At 42.2% G+C, this 17650-nt stretch overlaps 1 protein-coding gene across 3 annotated transcripts in view; it reads right to left on the bottom strand.

The window, feature by feature from the left end:
- RYK (receptor like tyrosine kinase) overlaps positions 1–17650 on the bottom strand; it is a 59901-nt gene that overhangs the window by 4813 nt on the left and 37438 nt on the right. For all 3 annotated transcript variants that reach the window (XM_084846948.1, XM_084846947.1, XM_084846949.1), the window contains 3 exons: positions 11728–11860; positions 10822–10931; positions 9170–9329 (listed from right to left, as the gene is read on the bottom strand). In XM_084846948.1, the coding sequence (XP_084703074.1) occupies positions 9170–9329; positions 10822–10931; positions 11728–11860 (403 nt within the window). The remainder of the gene's footprint in view (positions 1–9169; positions 9330–10821; positions 10932–11727; positions 11861–17650) is intronic.

Genomic DNA, 17650 nt, shown 5'->3' with positions numbered 1-17650 from the left:
ATTGTGATAATGAACAACTAATAAATATTTTCCAGATTTTTCATATCCCGTTCAACATAAAATGAAACTTTACTGCAACATATATTAGCTTTATCAACGCAATCTACCATTTTAATTTGGGACTCCACACAGAATGCAATCTAACAACCAAACTGTGCCCAGACTTGGAGCAGTGCAGCAATGACTGAGAATACCATTCAACTGCGGTGTACTTTTCAGGATTGGGAAAGGGATCAATAAGAAAAACTCAGTGTGGTCATATACATGTTTACACATGTTAAGTTTCGTTGAGTTCAATGGGTCTGACACCCAGGTAAGTGATCGCTGCCCATTAGATGGAAGGCTCCAAGCTGGGAGGCTTCTGAAAATCCTATGCACTACCGGGCTTTTTCCAGCAGGGTGGGAGGAGAATCATAGAATAATAGTAGGGTTAGAAGGGGCCTATAAGACCTTCAAGTCCAACCCCTACTTTTGCCTCCTGCTCCTCCTCCAGGCAACCGCCCCCCCAGTGAGATATAGGATCCACCGAGTCCATCTAGCTGACATACAGGCACTGGACAGGGACAGGCGATGGAGAGGTCATAGGATTCTGTGGATCCAGCCCCTCCTCTTCCCACCCTCTGGAATGCCCTCTTTTCGGCCTGTATGAGGTTATACAAGGTTAGTATTGAGACCTTGGAAAGCAGCTGGCACAGTTCTTTTGACAACGGCTGTGAGGGAGTGGAATCCAATATCAGATTCCCCCTCCCAAGGATGTACGAGTGTCTACAGTCTCAGGAGGAGGAATCCCAAATATGGTATGGTCCATGGGATGCTCTCCCAGGGACCATAGGATTCCTCTGTTAGTTTCTTTAATAATGTCTTCATGATACCAGCAATCGGGTGTGAGGAAGGACCAGAACAGAGGTGGTTTGGCCATTCCTGTCACTGGTTTATCTGCCTCAGCTGAAGCTCAATAATCAACTAAATTTCCAAGTGCAATAACCTGATGGAGACAGCGGTATATTGTAAACATGTAAATTCTCTGCCAGGAGAAGGGGGAGAAATTTCAACTTGAGATCTGTCTTGCACTGGATAAGGCACTAAAAACAGTTTTCGCTTTTAACAGGAAGTATTTTATTATATTGGGGGATTTTAATCTGTCGATTCTACTATTTGTGAGCTGTTGGGTATTCCATTTACATATCCTCTGTTTCAGGGAGTTAGGAAGATCTCTGGCTACTATTCTATAAAGCAGACATAATTATGCCTAAATTGCTTTATAAATACTAAGTTGCTATTTGTAACAGAAACTCTTTTGATTCTTTGGAAGACCAGTTCACTCTCACTATCTCCAAAGGTATGACTGATATAATTGCCCCATGATGACCATTTTAGAATAGAAGACAGAATAGAATGTGTACGCGAGACTCTGCCACCTGATCATCTTTCTAGTTACCTTTGATCCACCAAAATAAAGATGACTCAGATGCTTTTCTAAGTTCTATTAGTGTTCAATTAATAGCCTGCATTAAAAGTGAAAGTATTACTGAAAGTAATACTTAAACAATGTGTCTGCTAATTCTGGAAACAGGAGTATATTATTTATACTGGAAACAGGAGTATATTAAAAAAATTCCTCATGCAGAAAACGCAAGGGCACTTGTAAAAGCAACACAATTTAAAACCCTGAACCCGTGAGTCAAAGACCACCAAAGCTTGAGAAAAAAAATTACTAAGAGCCAGAGAGAAAGGGATAAAAAGCTAAAACAAACAGAACTCATACGGATATTCTGTTTGATGACAAACAGAACTCATACTGATATTGTTTTTTTCCTGCCTCCCAGCTGAGCAGAGCACAGCAGAGCAAGCTGCTCCATCTGGTCCAGGGACTACAGAAGCAAGCAAGCTCGCAGAGAGCGAGCGACCAGAGCGAGCGGACAGGGGGAGCTAAAAGGAGTTTGCCAGGGGAGTTCGGCAGGGGAGGTCAAGGGGGAGGCCCCTAACATTTTTTTTCATTTTTCATTTTATTTTATTACTAACATTTTTGCGTTTATTTGTCTTGTAACACACACTTCCACACAAGTGGGACTCTGCTTTTAACCTCTACTGAGTAGAGGAGCAGGCACAGGCTAGTCTAGAACAATCACAAAGCTAGAAACAAAAAGGGAAAAGAGGCTATGGAAGGACAAGACTCTCCAGTGGTGGTGACCTGCAAGGTGTGTGCAATGTTTGTTTTCTTGCAGGAGAACAACATGGCCTACACCTGCAACAAGTGCAAGTTGATCACGCTGCTGGAAGGAAAAGTAAGTGGACTGGAGCAGCGACTGTCGACCCTCAGGGGAATAAGAGAACATGAAGAGTTCTTGGACAGAATGGGGGAACTACAACAGCAAAGGGAAGACCAGAAGCTTGAAGAGCAACAGCAAGATGAGGCAGTGGGAAATGCTGAGGTGAAGAAAAATGGAGTAGAGGATACTCCTTGGAAAAGGGTGACAGTTAGGAGAAGAAGAACTAGACACCACTCTGCGCCAGTGGAAGCAGTGGAGCTGTGGAACCGATTCCAGGTACTTGAGGATGAGATTGGAGGACAGCCTGCAGAGGAAGAATCACAGGGGAACCTACACGAGAGTGAGCAAGAGGCTGAAGGTCAGTCAAAGAGAGGCGATGAAACCCAGGCCTACAACAACAAGAAGAGTGGTAGTAGTGGGAGATTCCTTGCTGCGTGGGATCGAGACCCAAGTATGTCGCGAAGACCCATGGACTCGCCAGGTATGTTGTCTCCCGGGAGGACGAATTAGAGACGTGACTGAAAGGTTGCCTGCACTCATAAAGCCCACTGACAGGTATCCCTTTCCTCTCATCCATGTGGGAACAAATGATACCGCCAAGCAGAGCTACGCAGAAATCACGTCAAACTTTGAAGCTTTGGGAAGGAAACTCAATAACTTTGGGGCTCAGAGAGTTTTCTCATCCATCCTTCCAGGAGTTAGAAGAGGGATAGAAAGGGAACGAAAAATACTCCGGGTGAATGACTGGCTACGAAGGTGGTGCCGATGAGAGAGATTTGGATTCTGGGACCATGGGCTATACTTCCTGGAAGATGGGCTGTTGGCAAGAGACGGGTTGCACCTCACAAAGGATGGGAAGAATGTGTTTGGCCACAGCATGAAGAACTTCATCAGGTGGGCTTTAAACTGAATCCTACGGGGAAGGGAGATGTAATGTTGGGGGTAACAATGGACGTAGGCACATGCACTGCAGTGGAAAGAACAGCTCTGATAGCGCCCAGTAATAGTCTTCAGACACATGTAGGAAGAAAGCCAGACTATGAAGCACATGGTCTTCGATGTCTATATACTAATGCCCAGAGTATGGGAAACAAACAGAACGAACTTGAACTCTTAATACAGGAGGGAAATTATGACTTCATAGGTATAACTGAGACATAGTGGGATGACTCTCATGACTGGAATACAGCCATTGAAGGATATAACTTGTTCAAAAAGAACAGGAGGAACAGAAAGGGAGGTGGGGTTGCACTGTATGTGAAAAATACATATCTCTGCACAGAAATAGAGGAGGAGGAGCTTGGTAGCCCCATCGAGAGCATCTGGATCAAAATAAATGGAGCAAAGAATAAAAGGAACCTGGTGGTCGGAGTCTACTACCGGCCACCCAACCAAGGAGAAGACGAGGATGAAACTTTTGAAAAGCAAATAGCCAATGTTTTAAGGAAGCATGATGTAGTAGCAATGGGGGACTTCAATTTCCCCGATATTTGTTGGGAGACAAATTCTGCAAAACATGGCCCCTCCAGGAAATTCCTGACTTGTGTGGAAGATAACTTCCTCCTACAGAAAGTACAGGAAGGAACTAGAGGATCAACTATCCTTGACTTGATCCTAAGCAACAGAGATGACTTAGTGGATAAAGTAGCAGTTACAGGAACTCTGGGGGAAAGCGACCATGTTGCACTTGAGTTCTTGGTTCTAAGGGAAGCAGAAGCCGAGGGTAGTCAAACGCGTACCCTGGATTTTAGGAAAGCTGAGTTTAATAAACTCAGAACAATGATCAGTAAGGTCCCATGGCAAGCGATGCTAACGAGAAAAGGAGTCCAAGATGGGTGGGAGCTTTTAAAAAAGGAAATTCTCAAGGCACAATCACAAACAATTCCAACAAGAAGAAAAGGAGGAAGACAACAGAAGAAGCCATTGTGGCTTCACAAAAAGCTTGGGGATGACCTGAAAACAAAAAAGGACACATATAGGAAGTGGAAGGAAGGCCAAGCAACAAAGGAAGAGTACAGGCAGGTAGCACAGAATTGCAGGGATGGCGTCAGGAAGGCTAAAGCTGAGAATGAGCTGAGGTTAGCGAGGGATGCTAAAAACAACAAAAAGGCTTTCTTCAGCTACATGCATAGTAAAAGGCAGAGGAAAGAAATGGTTGTTCAGCTATTAAATAAGGATGGCAAAACAATAACAGATGACAAAGAAAAGGCAGAGGTGCTCAATTCCTACTTTGGCTCAGTCTTCTCCCAAAAGAGGGTCTATGACCCCCCTGGCAAAGGCAAAGTACAGGCTGAAGGGGCAGGACTGCAGCTTGAGATCAATAGGTATATGATCAAGGAACACCTAATGACTTTGAATGAGTTCAAATCTCCAGGGCCAGATGAACTGCATCCTAGAGTAATAAAGAAACTGGCAGAAGAACTCTCAGAACCGCTGTCTATTCTCTTTGAGAAATCATGGAGGACGGCGGAAGTACCAGATGACTGGAGGAGGGCTAATGTTGTCCCTATCTTCAAAAAGGGTAAGAAGAAGGAACCTGGGAACTACAGACCAGTCAGTCTGACATCAATCCCTGGGAAAATTCTGGAGCAGATGATAAAGCAATCCATCTGCAAGCACCTTGAAAACAATGCCGTGATTACTCGAAGCCAACATGGATTTGTCAAAAACAAGTCCTGCCAGACAAATCTGATCTCATTTTTAGATCAAGTAACCTCCCTTGTAGACCGTGGGAATGCTGTAGACATCATATACCTCGACTTCAGCAAAGCTTTCGACAAAGTGCCCCATGATATCCTGATGAGCAAACTAGCTCAAACTGGGCTAGATGAAACAACGATCCGGTGGATCCACAGTTGGCTACAGAATCGGACTCAAAGAGTGCTTCTCAATGGGACCTTCTCAAAATGGGGAGAGGTAACGAGTGGGGTACCGCAGGGTTCTGTCCTGGGCCCAATGCTCTTCAACATTTTTATTAATGACTTGGAGGAGGAGGTGCAGGGAATGTTATCAAATTTGCAGATGACACAAAATTGGGCGGGATAGCTAATACTTTGGAAGACAGAAACAAAATTCAAGGTGGTCTTGATAGGCTGGAGAACTGGGCAGAAAACAACAGAATGACATTTAATAGGGATTAAATGCCAAGTTCTGCACCTAGGAAAAAGAAACCAAATGCACAGTTACAAGATGGGGGATACGTGGCTCAACAACACTACAAGCAAGAAGGATCTTGGAATTGTTGTCGATCACAAGCTGAATATGAGCCAACACTGTGATGTGGCTGCAAAAAAGGCAAATATTCTTTTGGGCTGCATTAATAGAAGCATAGCTTCCAAATCCCGGGAAGTACTAGTTCCCCTCTACTCAGCACTGATTAGGCCTCATCTGGAGTACTGTGTCCAGTTCTGGGCACCACACTTTAAGAAGGATGCAGACAAACTGGAGAGGGTTCAGAGGAGGGCAACAAAGATGATCAGAGGACTGGAAACAAAGCCCTATGAAGAGAGACTGAAAGAACTGGGCATGTTTAGCCTTGAGAAGAGAAGACTGAGGGGAGATATGATAGCACTCTTCAAGTACTTGAAAGGTTGTCACAGAGAAGAAGGCCAGGATCTCTTCTTGATCATCCCAGAGTGCAGGACACGGAATAATGGGCTCAAGTTACAGGAAGCCAGATTCCGGCTGAACATCAGGAAAAACTTCCTGACTGTTAGAGCAATACGACAATGGAACCAATTACCTCTCCCACACTGGAAGCATTCAAGACGAGGCTGGACAGCCATCTGTCAGGGATGCTCTGACCTGGATTCCTGCATTGAGCAGGGGGTTGGACTCGATGGCCTTGTAGGCCCCTTCCAACCCTACTATTCTATGATTCTATGATTTCCTTGTATTGGTGGCAGACTGATAAAAGATTGTGCAAAATGCTACTGGGACTGTAAAAACCAAGAATGGGTTTCAATTTTCCTTTAATTACTACAAAGTCTAAATGTGTACCAACAGGCACAATAAATGCAGCCAGTGGTCCGGTTCGCCCAATCAAATAAGCCACCGTAGCTTATTTAAGCCATGGTGGGTGGTGCGTGCTAGTGGCCGTTATGAATATTGAAGCCACAGTTTGTTGTGCTGTCCTGGGTAGCGCGGGTTGTGTGAAGGTTAAACCTGGGCAGTCTGGGTTGTGCGAGGCTTAAATAACCCTTGCATAACCCATGGCATATTCTAGGGTTATGTGAGAGCTGTTTAACCTTCACAAAACTCCCACTGCCTGGTTTTGGACGACACAACAAGCCACAGCCTGAATATTCAAAAACCACCTGGTATGCACCTCACCTCACCGTGGCTTAAACAAACCATGGTGGGCTGCCACAATCGTGCAATGCGGATCAATGCCCCCTTTTCTTCAGAGAGCAGGATGGAAAGCAACTAGATACTGAGGGTTTAAGAAATTGTATGTATTAAGTAGTTAAAGTTTAGGAATAGAGAAATGCTTCTATTCTAGAGAATATAATTTTTTCAAATACACTACCAAGAGCTAGCCTTGTTTCTTCAACAATTAATTAACTTGATCAACTCAGGGATAGGGCACATTTAAATAGAGATGAGAACCTCTCGCTCTGATTTTCTCTGGCTAATTTTGGCCAGGGGTGGGGAACCATTTTTGGCCTTGGGGACAAATTGGCTGCAAGAAAGCAAGTCGAGGGCCACGTACCAGCAGGAAGAGGGTGCACATCCCAAAATGGCCAGGGCTAGTCACTGAAGGCATGTCACCCCCAATGTGACTGCCTAGGCCCCACTCTCACACACCCATTTTCATACAGAACACAAACACACACACTCCCCCATCACACAGTAATTAAGCCTGTCTGCAGTACAAGGTGTGGGCTGGTTTTCAGGGGGGATCACAACATTTAGGGAGGGAAAGATTAGTGCTTCCCTCCACAGCAGCAACCCCCTACCAAAATGTTCCCCCATGCAACAATTAAACTTTAATTCAGAAGGAAGAGGGAAAATCTTTTGTTTTTGATCACCTGCTGATCAGAGGTAAGAGATTTTCCCTGCCTGGGGAGAGGCGACAGCCTAGGAAAGAAGTTGGCAGATCAGATGGGAAACCCACTTGGGCTGAATCTGGAACACGGGCCAGAGGTTCCCAATCCCTGAGTTCGGGCTTTAAAAAGGCACTATTTAATGTGATTTGCATGTTTTAAAAAAAAAGTCTTCCAGTTCCACCCACTGCCAGGAAATGCTTTGAAGTAGCATTTTCATCTGTCATACAGGATGCATTTTTACACAACTATAAATACAGGTCTGGTTTATTTTATGTAGGGGCTTACCCTTTTTCTGGGAAAAAAGGATTTGAAGTTATCTGTTTTGAAATTCTCCTTTGCAGTGACAAACAAAAGTGAACACTTTAAAAATTATTACCAGAAATTATTATATCCTGTCCTGGGATAAACATGCTGAGAACAGGATGTGGAACAAAACTCAGCTTCTATTTTCAGAAAACATTCTAGCCCTCCTGGTTGTAGTAAAAAGTCTGAAAAGGTGAAATTGGCCATGCAAGTTGTGCACAGCCCTACTCATGGCAAGCAGCCTACTGTCAGATGCCACATATCTAAGGGCATCATAGTAATTTTAACACCAGAAGTTGATTTCTAGCATAGCCCTCCTCTGCAGATCCTAAAGTAAATCCAATAGCTATTTGGAAATTCCTGTGAATCTCCACATAGTCATATACACTCCATAGCAAATACTAGTATGACGATGAAGATTACATAGTCTTGCGCCGCAAACAGAAGACCATCATACAAGAGGTATCACTCTTTCTTCTGTGCCAACCACCCAAAAGAAAAGAAAAACAGGCACAGGGTAGAACAGGCATTAGGTATGTGTGAACCAAGGCTACTGCAACACAAGTCAGAGACTTGATGGTTAAATCACATTCTAGAATAATGTGGTAAACCATGCCCACATATCCAGAGAGAACTGCCTCTCCCAAACCATCTGATCTGGCTGGGAAGCCTATTTTGTACATGAATGCTTTCTGGGTTCAATATTTTTTTTAAAAAAGCCCAAGGCAAGATCCTGAACAACCCCCACTCCCCTTGCCAATGCATAGGCTGTGTTAGCTGGCTTTAAAGGGTTTTGGAAAGTCTACTCCTTCAGAAGCAGAAAGTCTGATATCAATTAAAGCACTTGGGGAGAAATATGAAGCCTCATGCATATCTGAAATTTGGCAGTGACAATGTACCAAGATTCCAGTTCTGCCAACCATTTTCCATAGTGCCTGTGGGCTATGAAAGAGAATCTTTTGGTCATAAACCATCAATACTAGGGAATCTGCCAGAAAAAGATGTACCCATTTTACCATGTCTGGCCAACTGTATTTATTTCTGAATTGTATGGGGACATTTCTCACGCCTTTTGTCATACTTAGGCACTGGAATAGCAAGTTAATTTATTTATTTATTTCATTTCTATACCGCCCAACAGCCGAAGCTCTCTGGGCGGTTTTCAAAAAAAAAAGAGAGAGTTAATACACTCTCTCTTCATTTCCTGGTTCCACTATATCTCTTGCTGAGCTTTGACTCTGTATAACTGCTGTAAGTATTCCAATATAAAATATTGTCAATGTGATGCAGTTGCTAGAATGTAGGGGATGAACTTGGGGAAAAGGTTCAACTCCCTATTTAGCTATGAATCACACAAGCCAAGGTCTCTCTCAGGCTAACACCAACCCACCCCCGCCCCTCAGAGCTTTTAGCCTAAGGCGCTATTCTGAACACCCAAGGAGGAGGATGGGTGTAAATAAAAGCTGTTCTGAATTGAGATCTTAATTATAAGAAATATCCACGTAATTTCAAAAGGCTCTGATATGCATTGGTTTTATCTTAACTTACCACATCACTAGCACCAGAAAACTCATTGTTAACCAAGCTTTCAAGAGCCATCCACCGCACTGGTCTGTTTTCATTGTCTCCAAGGCAATGATAATCCATGGGAAATAGGTCTCTGGACAGGGCATTGTCTGTAATCTTTACTTGAAGTGCATCATCAATGCTGCATAGTAAAATATAGACAGACAACCAGTTAGACAGGCCAGTTAAGCTATTTACAGCCAAGTATTAAGTTGTCATTAAAGTGTTGCCTATGTAACATTCAGAAAATGACAATGCGTTTCTAGACATATTCAGGCCTAATGTCCCTAGTACAAAAAAATCATCTGGAATTATAGGCGAGTATTTAACAGTTCCCCTTCAAGAATCCTCATTTTATTTTTTAAGTTTTAATAGCAAATCCTGACAGACTGCTTATAGATAACATCCAACAAGGTGTTGTGCTTCCACGGATTCTGTTGCACCCCCATCAATTCCATTCTGCAAGTAGGACCCACCACTTGCACTACAGAGATTTAGCGCTTCCAGGAGCAACCAGAAACTAGTGGAAATGCTCATTTCTAGAACAGGTCAGGCCAGTGGAGCTTGCATAAGGGAGTTCTGCCAACCTGTTCCAATCCAGAAATGAGCATTTCCTCATTTCAGGGCTTCCTATAGGAAGTGTTAAATCTCTGTTGTGCAAGTGCTGGGTCCCACTTACACAACGGAATCAGCGGGAGGGGCTGCTCACAGAATAAATCGGCAGGAGGAGCCGCTTGCACAATGGCCCCATTGGTTAGTCAAAATATAGAATGACAGTGTGTGCAGGAATGCAGCCTACTGTGAACTATTAACTACTACAAATTATTTAAGGACTGATGGATGAATGCACAGATGGCTGGCTGAATAATGAATTACACAAAGGCGACAATAAACCTTAACAGTCCATAGTTAAGGCAAATGAAAGTATTTCAAATACTGGCAAATACTTAGAACTACAGAAGGTGGGCCTGTATATTGCAAGGAACCCTGGGGATGCAATCCTTGTAGGATTCTAGTCAATGAAGGCTGGGCCATCAACTGTCAGCATGGTGGACAGGTTTTGCTATTAATACAATGTTGCTCCCAAGTGCAGTACTTTACTTCCCCCAAAGAAGTGATTAGTTGCCACAACCTGCTCTCTGTCCCAAGTGACCCCAACTACTAAGAATTAAACATACATCTATCTGCATAGTCTCAACCTAGGTCCTGTTTCTTAGTGTGCTTCTTAGTCACACTCGAGGGAAAGTTGGGACCTGGCTTTTTATATATAAATACTGGCAGAGAAGGACAACACTGGAAGTTCACAGTGGAGCCTTATGGAAGTAGTTAGGATTGCATATTCTATCCAATGTGGCCATGCATATGGTAGACTCCAGGCTACTGATGACGGCTGACATCTGCAGAGACTTTCAGTCAGCTTGAGTGCTGTAGCATCCAGTTCTGGTACTCTCTGCAAGCATCTCTTAATTATATTCCACTTTCAAAATAACACTTGCTGTGCCTGACAGGTGCAAACTATCAGCTTGTGATGGGAAAGGATGACTTGAACACTGAGTGAGCAGCAGGATATTTAAAGGAGTATTTTACATCATCACTACTTGAGCAGCTTTAGCCTCTTATACTTCAGTACTTACACACAATTTCTAGCAGCCAGGTCTTTGTGAATGACCTCTCTTCTGGCCAAGTAGCTCATCCCACATGCAATCTGAATAGCCATATGTACAAGATCTTGTTGTGAAATTGCCTATAGAAATATAGAAGCATAATTATAAATTGTTCTGAAATTAAAAGGTGGGGTAGAAATAATTCTGCTTTTAACAGAAATTCATAATGTAGTTATGATCTGCCACTTTTCTATGGTGGAAGTATTTCTTATTGTCAACTTATTTCCCTTAAAAACTGTGATTCAAAATGGCGTTCTCCAGTTCAAAGGAAGCTGCTAATGCTTGTACCAAGAATCACAAGCTATTTTTGATTTGACTTTACTTTTTGGTACTGTACCCCACTTTGGTAAATTCCTCTAAGTGGCATACAGATTAAATAAATAAAAATAAATAAATAGTGCTGGCTGTGTCATAGGCCTCTTGTGGATGGAGTCATTTTTATAGCAACATATAGTTGTGGCCATCTGGAGAATAGTGTGTCCCTGAGAACACAAATACTGGCTTTTCCAGACCTAGGAAACACAAAATAGGGGTGTGAGAGAGTAAGACATTTTGAGAAGCTGGTCTTGTAGGACAGGAAAAAATAGGATTATGCTTACAGTTTCAGCCCTGCCCTTGTCAGTGCTCTCCTTTCTAATTCTGTAGGTCAAATCCCTTGTTGCATTTAAGAATCTACATGTATTTTAGCAGAAAATACAATACTAATGGGTGTGTGTGTGTGTGTGTGTAAGACTGTTCTCATGATTCCAGTGCATAATGAGTTCTTCATGACGATTAATCCCCTGTAAATTCACCATGGCCTTGACAGTTTGAATGTTAATGAAATCTAAACTGATGACTCAAACTATTTTATATCCTAGATTACCCACTTCTTACCTGAGGATTATTGGCTTCTACTAGTTTGCACTGTCGCAAAAACAGCTTGAGGTTTCCCCAGTTCATATAAGGCAAAAGCACCATAGGTTTTTCTCCTTCCTCTATACAAACGTGAGTGATAGGGAGTAGATTTCTGAAAGAAATGTAGTTCTGGTTTGCTGTTGTGCCATTAGATCTTCGAACAATAATCCCATGTCCAAACATATACTAGTTTGTATTGCATAATACCACCTCTCAGTTTTACTCCATTTCCTTGATTCAATCTTTCTTTTAAAGTAATCTGTACAAACAACCTTTGTTCTTAAAGCCAAGCAAGTAAATTAAGCTGATATTACGACTTCATTTTTTAAAAATCTCAATCCAAACCATTTACAAAGCAATACAAGGGAGAAAAATGGAAATGTTTCATGATTGCATGAAAAATAGTGACTAGTTAAAAGGGGCCATGGGAAGACTGCTTAGCTGCTTGAATGCTGAAACTATGAATACACATGGATAATAAAAAGTAAATCACACACAAAATATGTAATAATAATAATAATAATAATAATAATAATAATAATAATAATGTTTTCCATTAATCAAGTGACATCGCATTCACATGATAAGATCAGTATATCATCTCTCTGGCTTTTATAAATATTTACAAGGAAAAATGGAAAACATGCCTTAGTCTGAAATAGTGTGCCATAAAACTAGTGGATTCTCTTCTCTGTATCAGCTAGCTGAAAGCTGAATATCCGTTTAGCTCAGGATTAACAACTTACTGCAAAATACTGAATTCCCCCACTCGAATAGCGGCTGCTTTAGAAAGTAGGTTGGATAACTACCTTTCAAGGATAGTTTTGTATTAAGCTTGCTTTGCTTCTGATGGGAGGTACTTTTTCAAAAATCTATTTAGGACAATTACAACCCTATGAATACTTGCAATTTCATATAATAATGATCAGTGATGCCTGCATTCTGCAAGCCTGGATATGTATTCCTGACTACAACTAGAAATGCCCCATCCCCCAACCCAAGCATGATTCAAACATGTGGAAAGGCAACAGAACTCCCAAGAATCCAACATTCTGCAGGTTGGCTTGCTCTATGCTGCCATTGCAGTCTTCATGAGAAATGTCATACCCCACATTTTGGCTGCATGGTGTAAAAGTGTCCCATTTTCAGACTTTTCTAATGATCATATTTATTTTATTTATTTATTTATTTCATTTCTATACCGCCCAATAGCCGAAGCTCTCTGGGCGGTTCACAAAAACTAAAACCAAACAACACACAATAAAACAATTTAAAATATATAGAACATTAAAACCACAATATAACAATACAACCACAATAAAACCATAATAAATAAAATATCAGCTATTGGGAGATATATGGTATAGGAACTGCTTATAATGTAAAGTCGGTTGATGACTTTATGTTCTGTATGTATGGTTAGTTTAACTAATTAATGTCTTTAGGATTAATTGTATCATATATTCTATTTCATTTATCCTATATGTCTTAATTTAACCTTGTTTTATTGTTTTGCTCTGATAACTGTTATTATATACTTATATGTAGAATGGTGTATGGACTCAATAAACAGTTTTGGTTGGTTTCAGCTAAGCCAGTTCCTCCAACATGTGCATCATATTTCAGCTTCTTAGCTGTTGTGGGAGTTACCAACCATTTCAGGGTATGTGTCCAAGTCTCTCATTCCAGGAGGAAAACCTAGACTTGTCCATTTTTATTTTGCCACAATAGGGGTGTCTTCAACTACACATGCATCTAGAAGGGCTGTAGCTCACCAGGAAGCACCCTAACAATTCCAATATGGCTGTGAGAGTGGGAGTCGCTCACATCACCAAGTGAGTGAGGAATAATGGGAGACTCCCAGTGTTCCCAACAGGGGCCGTACAATCTTTGGGCTTCCAGTTTTAATTCTAGGGTGAATGCAGTCTGGCTATTTGGGAGGATTCATATGCCCTCCTCCAGCATGACCGCTAAAGTTGAAGTGTTCCATCTGCCCTGACACCGAGGGTGCTGTGGTTTGCCTAACACCATTTTGCAGGGATGCGGCCACTACTGAGATCACAGTAGTAGCATCTCACAGGAACATGGGACACTGCATTGTCCTGAGTCAGACCACTGGTCCATGTAGCCCAGTTGTTGACAGTGACTGGCAGGAACTCTCCAGGGTTTCAGGCAGGATTCCTTCTTAGTCCTACCTAGAGATGCTGGGTATTGAAAATACGAATTTCCGCATGCAAAGTATGCAGAATATACGAACTTCTGCATACACTCTACCACTGAGCTGTGGTCCCTCCTACTATAATCTCCTGCTATGGGAGGTGGCAGCAGATTAGGGTACCTTCATCCCTTCTTGAGGGGTGCACTCTCCTTTCCTTTTTGTTTAACAAAAGGAAACTGGCAGATTGTTGGCTCCCATTAAAAAAAAGGCCACCACTATTTTTCTGGTTGGCCCCACCAGAGAAAGGAGGAGGTTGAATTACAGCACAAGAGAGCTAGAACTGAATGGTCACAGAGACAAACAAAAACAGGTAGAACCAGAACTGAGCTGTCTCTTGGCATCAAAGGGCAGTATAGGTCCAAGCAGCCAAGAGAATAAACTGATCAAAAGGGATGAGGCAATAACAAGGAGGTGTGGAAAGCTACTGTTTGTCCCATCAAAGGGGGAGGGAGAGCTAAGGAGCACTGCTGCCACTTGGAACTTGGGTAAACTGGGGAGGAGAGGCGAACATGCCATGCATGAGCCACCATGATTTTCTCTTTCTGTCCCCCACGGCCCTAAATCGATTGACAAGGAGGAGGAAAAAGCAACGATTCCTCTTCTTATCCTTTTTTTTACTTTGTTATTGTTGGCAGAGACTTCTAGCTTAAAATCCCAGACTAACTGCTCCTCTTGGTGAGAAGGCAGAACCAAAAACTAGAAGGTATTTTCTCTCAAGCTGGCATTGTATGCTTGTTTGGCCCTGACTTCTGAATTGGAGAAAAGTTAACCCTTTCCTGCCTGGTGTCCTACTGCTAAAGAAGACAAGCCTAGAACCCATCTCTCTGACATAAGTTTTTTCATGGGGAATCACCGAAGCATTTAATCACCCACCTACGGTCTGAGGTGGTACAGAACAGCAACAGATATGTCAAGTAAATTTGCTGATTGTGTAACTCAGCTCTCAGTCAGCAAGATCCAAGTGTGTGTTCTTTAATTAAAATGTACAATCTTGGGCACATGCTAGATTAAAAAAAACATTCACGTTGGCAAGCACGCATCCTTATTAGCTCTCTAATACATACATGATTAAGCAAACGCTCAAGTGCTTAAGAACAGCCAACTACATTCCAAGATATTTAGATGACTTAACATTTATGGAAGAGCAGCACAACCTTTTTCAAGATGAGGATGCACCTCTCAATCACCACAAACCACAGAAAATGGAAGGGGTTTCACTGGTGGGAAAGACAGGAGCTTCTCCTGATAAAACTACGTATTTGTATCCATCTATATTCCATCATGGAACACAAGGCTGGGTACACAGGATTCCCAGACAGCCTCCCATCTAAGGCATTGACCAGACCCAGGCCTGTGTAGCTTAAGCAATGTGTCTGCATTCTGGCCTTCTGCTAGATCATTTAGTGCAGCTTCACAGTTCTCACAGTGGCCAATGAGATGCTTCTTGGAAGTCCACAAGAAGGAAATAGCCCTCTTCCACTATTGCTCGCCAGCAACTGATATTCAGCAACATGCTGCTTCTGAAAAGGGAGGTTCCACTGTAGCCATCATGACTAATAGCCATTGACAGATTTATCCTCAACGAATTTATCTAACCCTCATTTAAGCCATCCAAGCTAGTAACTATCACATCTCGTGGCAGTGAATTCTGTAAGTATATTAAGCACCATGTGAAGAACTTTGTCTTGTCTGCCTTGAATCTGTTGCCAATCAATTTCACTGGGTGATACTTAATTATATGTCCTGTCCAACTTGGTTCAAGGTGCCCAGAGACACTGAAACCAGCAAGGCATGTATAAGAAAGGAGGATCAACACACGTCCCACGTCAGGGCAAGTTTGGTAATGTTCTATCAGGTCAGGTGAAGTGGGGTCAAGTCCCACTGCGTCAAGTCAAGTCAGGTTTGGTATGCTGAATAGCAAGTCAAGATTAGACCAGGCAGGGTCTTTCAGAACCTTGGCCAGCTCCAAATTAACTGATACTCAGTGGAGGTGAGCTGTTGACTCAGCAACATCCCAAGGCTTTCTGAAGCCTGATAAAAGCCAGCAGCTCTAGACCTGCAGTCCACCCCCTCAGAGAAGCAGTCTGTTTCTTAAAGGGCTAATGCCTGATCTTTAGCTGCTGGCCCCTACAGATGAGGGTGGTGAAGGCTGTAATAGGGAAGTGTCCTCTGCATCTGAGGAGTCAGTCAGAGGCAAATCCTCTGGCCTAGAAGGCCCTGGCACAGCACAGGTTGGGTTAACGGAAGGAGTCTCCTCTGCCTGCAAGTCTTCTTTGGAGCTAGAGAACAGGTCAAGGCTCAGGAACATGATATTTTAGTTTAATGGAAGAGGGAGAAAAATGCCTTTGCGATTCATTTTCTGCATACCATACATAACTTTATATGCCACTATCATACCCCTACCTCTTTTCTAAACTAAAAAATCCCAAATATTTTTTTTAAACCCCCAATAGGGAAGATGTTCCAAATCCTTGATCATTTTTGTTGCCCTTTCTGCATCTCCCTCAAGGTCTACAATATATATCCCTTTTGAGATTGGGCATCCAGGACTGTACACAGTATTCCAAATACAACTGCACCACAGATTTTTATAAGAGCATTACAATACAGGCTAACTTGTTTGTTTATATTTACATACCACCTTATCTGCTAAACAGCTATTAAGGCAGTGTGCAACAATTTAAAACAATAAAACCTAAAAACAAAACAAGAACAGTAAAAACATTAGAACGTTAAAGCTACACACTTTGAAAACCCAAAATGAAAAATGAGACTTTACACCATTTCTAAAGGCCAAGAGAATGGGGGCCAATCACAGTTGTTGAGGGAGCACACTCCATAGTTTGGGAGGCAACACAGGAAAAAGCCTTTCTACATATGCCCATGAAATAGGCCTCTGTAGGTAATTATCTACAAACCCTTTCCAGCATGGAATTTGCCTTTTTCATGGCTGCACATCATGTTGCTGTTTTCATTGAACTATCCACCAGGGCCACAACCATCTCTTTTCCAGTTTGCCACTACCAGTTTGGGCCCCATCAGAGTACATGTGAAATTAGGATTTTTGCTCTAACATGTATCACTTTATACTTACTTACACTTTGCTTATGTTTTGTTGCCTATTCACACAGTTTGAAGATATCTGCAGCCTGCTTAGGCTTATACCATCTTGAATATTTTGATGTCAGATGAGTTGTGTCAACCGTTGTCAATTTTAGACTTCCAGCATTTTTATAGCTTGCTACTGAGTCTTCGCAAGAAGCTATTTCCTATTCTTCTGTAAACCCTCAGTATCTGGGCCTTTTGTAAAATGACTGATCACAAAGGCTACGATCAGACACCAGAACCAAAGTACCACATGCAAGGCCTGCATCTCAACAGCATTTAGCAATCTTAGAAGTTATCCATGTACAGAAAATTGATACAATTCAGCCCACATCACGGTAAGCTGTCACGGTGCTACTGACAGAATTTTAAAAGGAAAGTAAATACTTAATAACAGACCCAATGAGGAAACAAATAGACATGGAAAATGAGGAATACTCAAGGCATTTGTCATCAGCGTTCATCAAGTTTTAAAGCTTAATTTGTATATAATTTCAACCTGGGAAATTTATCATCTGAGGTTAATCCCCTCCCCACTTGATATTGGCCCTTTAGTGAGACAAAATTGGAGTTTGACTT

The sequence above is a fragment of the Heloderma suspectum genome, chromosome 3 (genome assembly GCF_057233095.1).
Source record: "Heloderma suspectum isolate Gila_16-S chromosome 3, 16-S_ref, whole genome shotgun sequence".
NCBI classification, from domain to species: domain Eukaryota; kingdom Metazoa; phylum Chordata; class Lepidosauria; order Squamata; family Helodermatidae; genus Heloderma; species Heloderma suspectum.
Note: the sequence above shows the minus strand (reverse complement) of the source record. Positions and strands in the feature narration are given on the sequence as shown.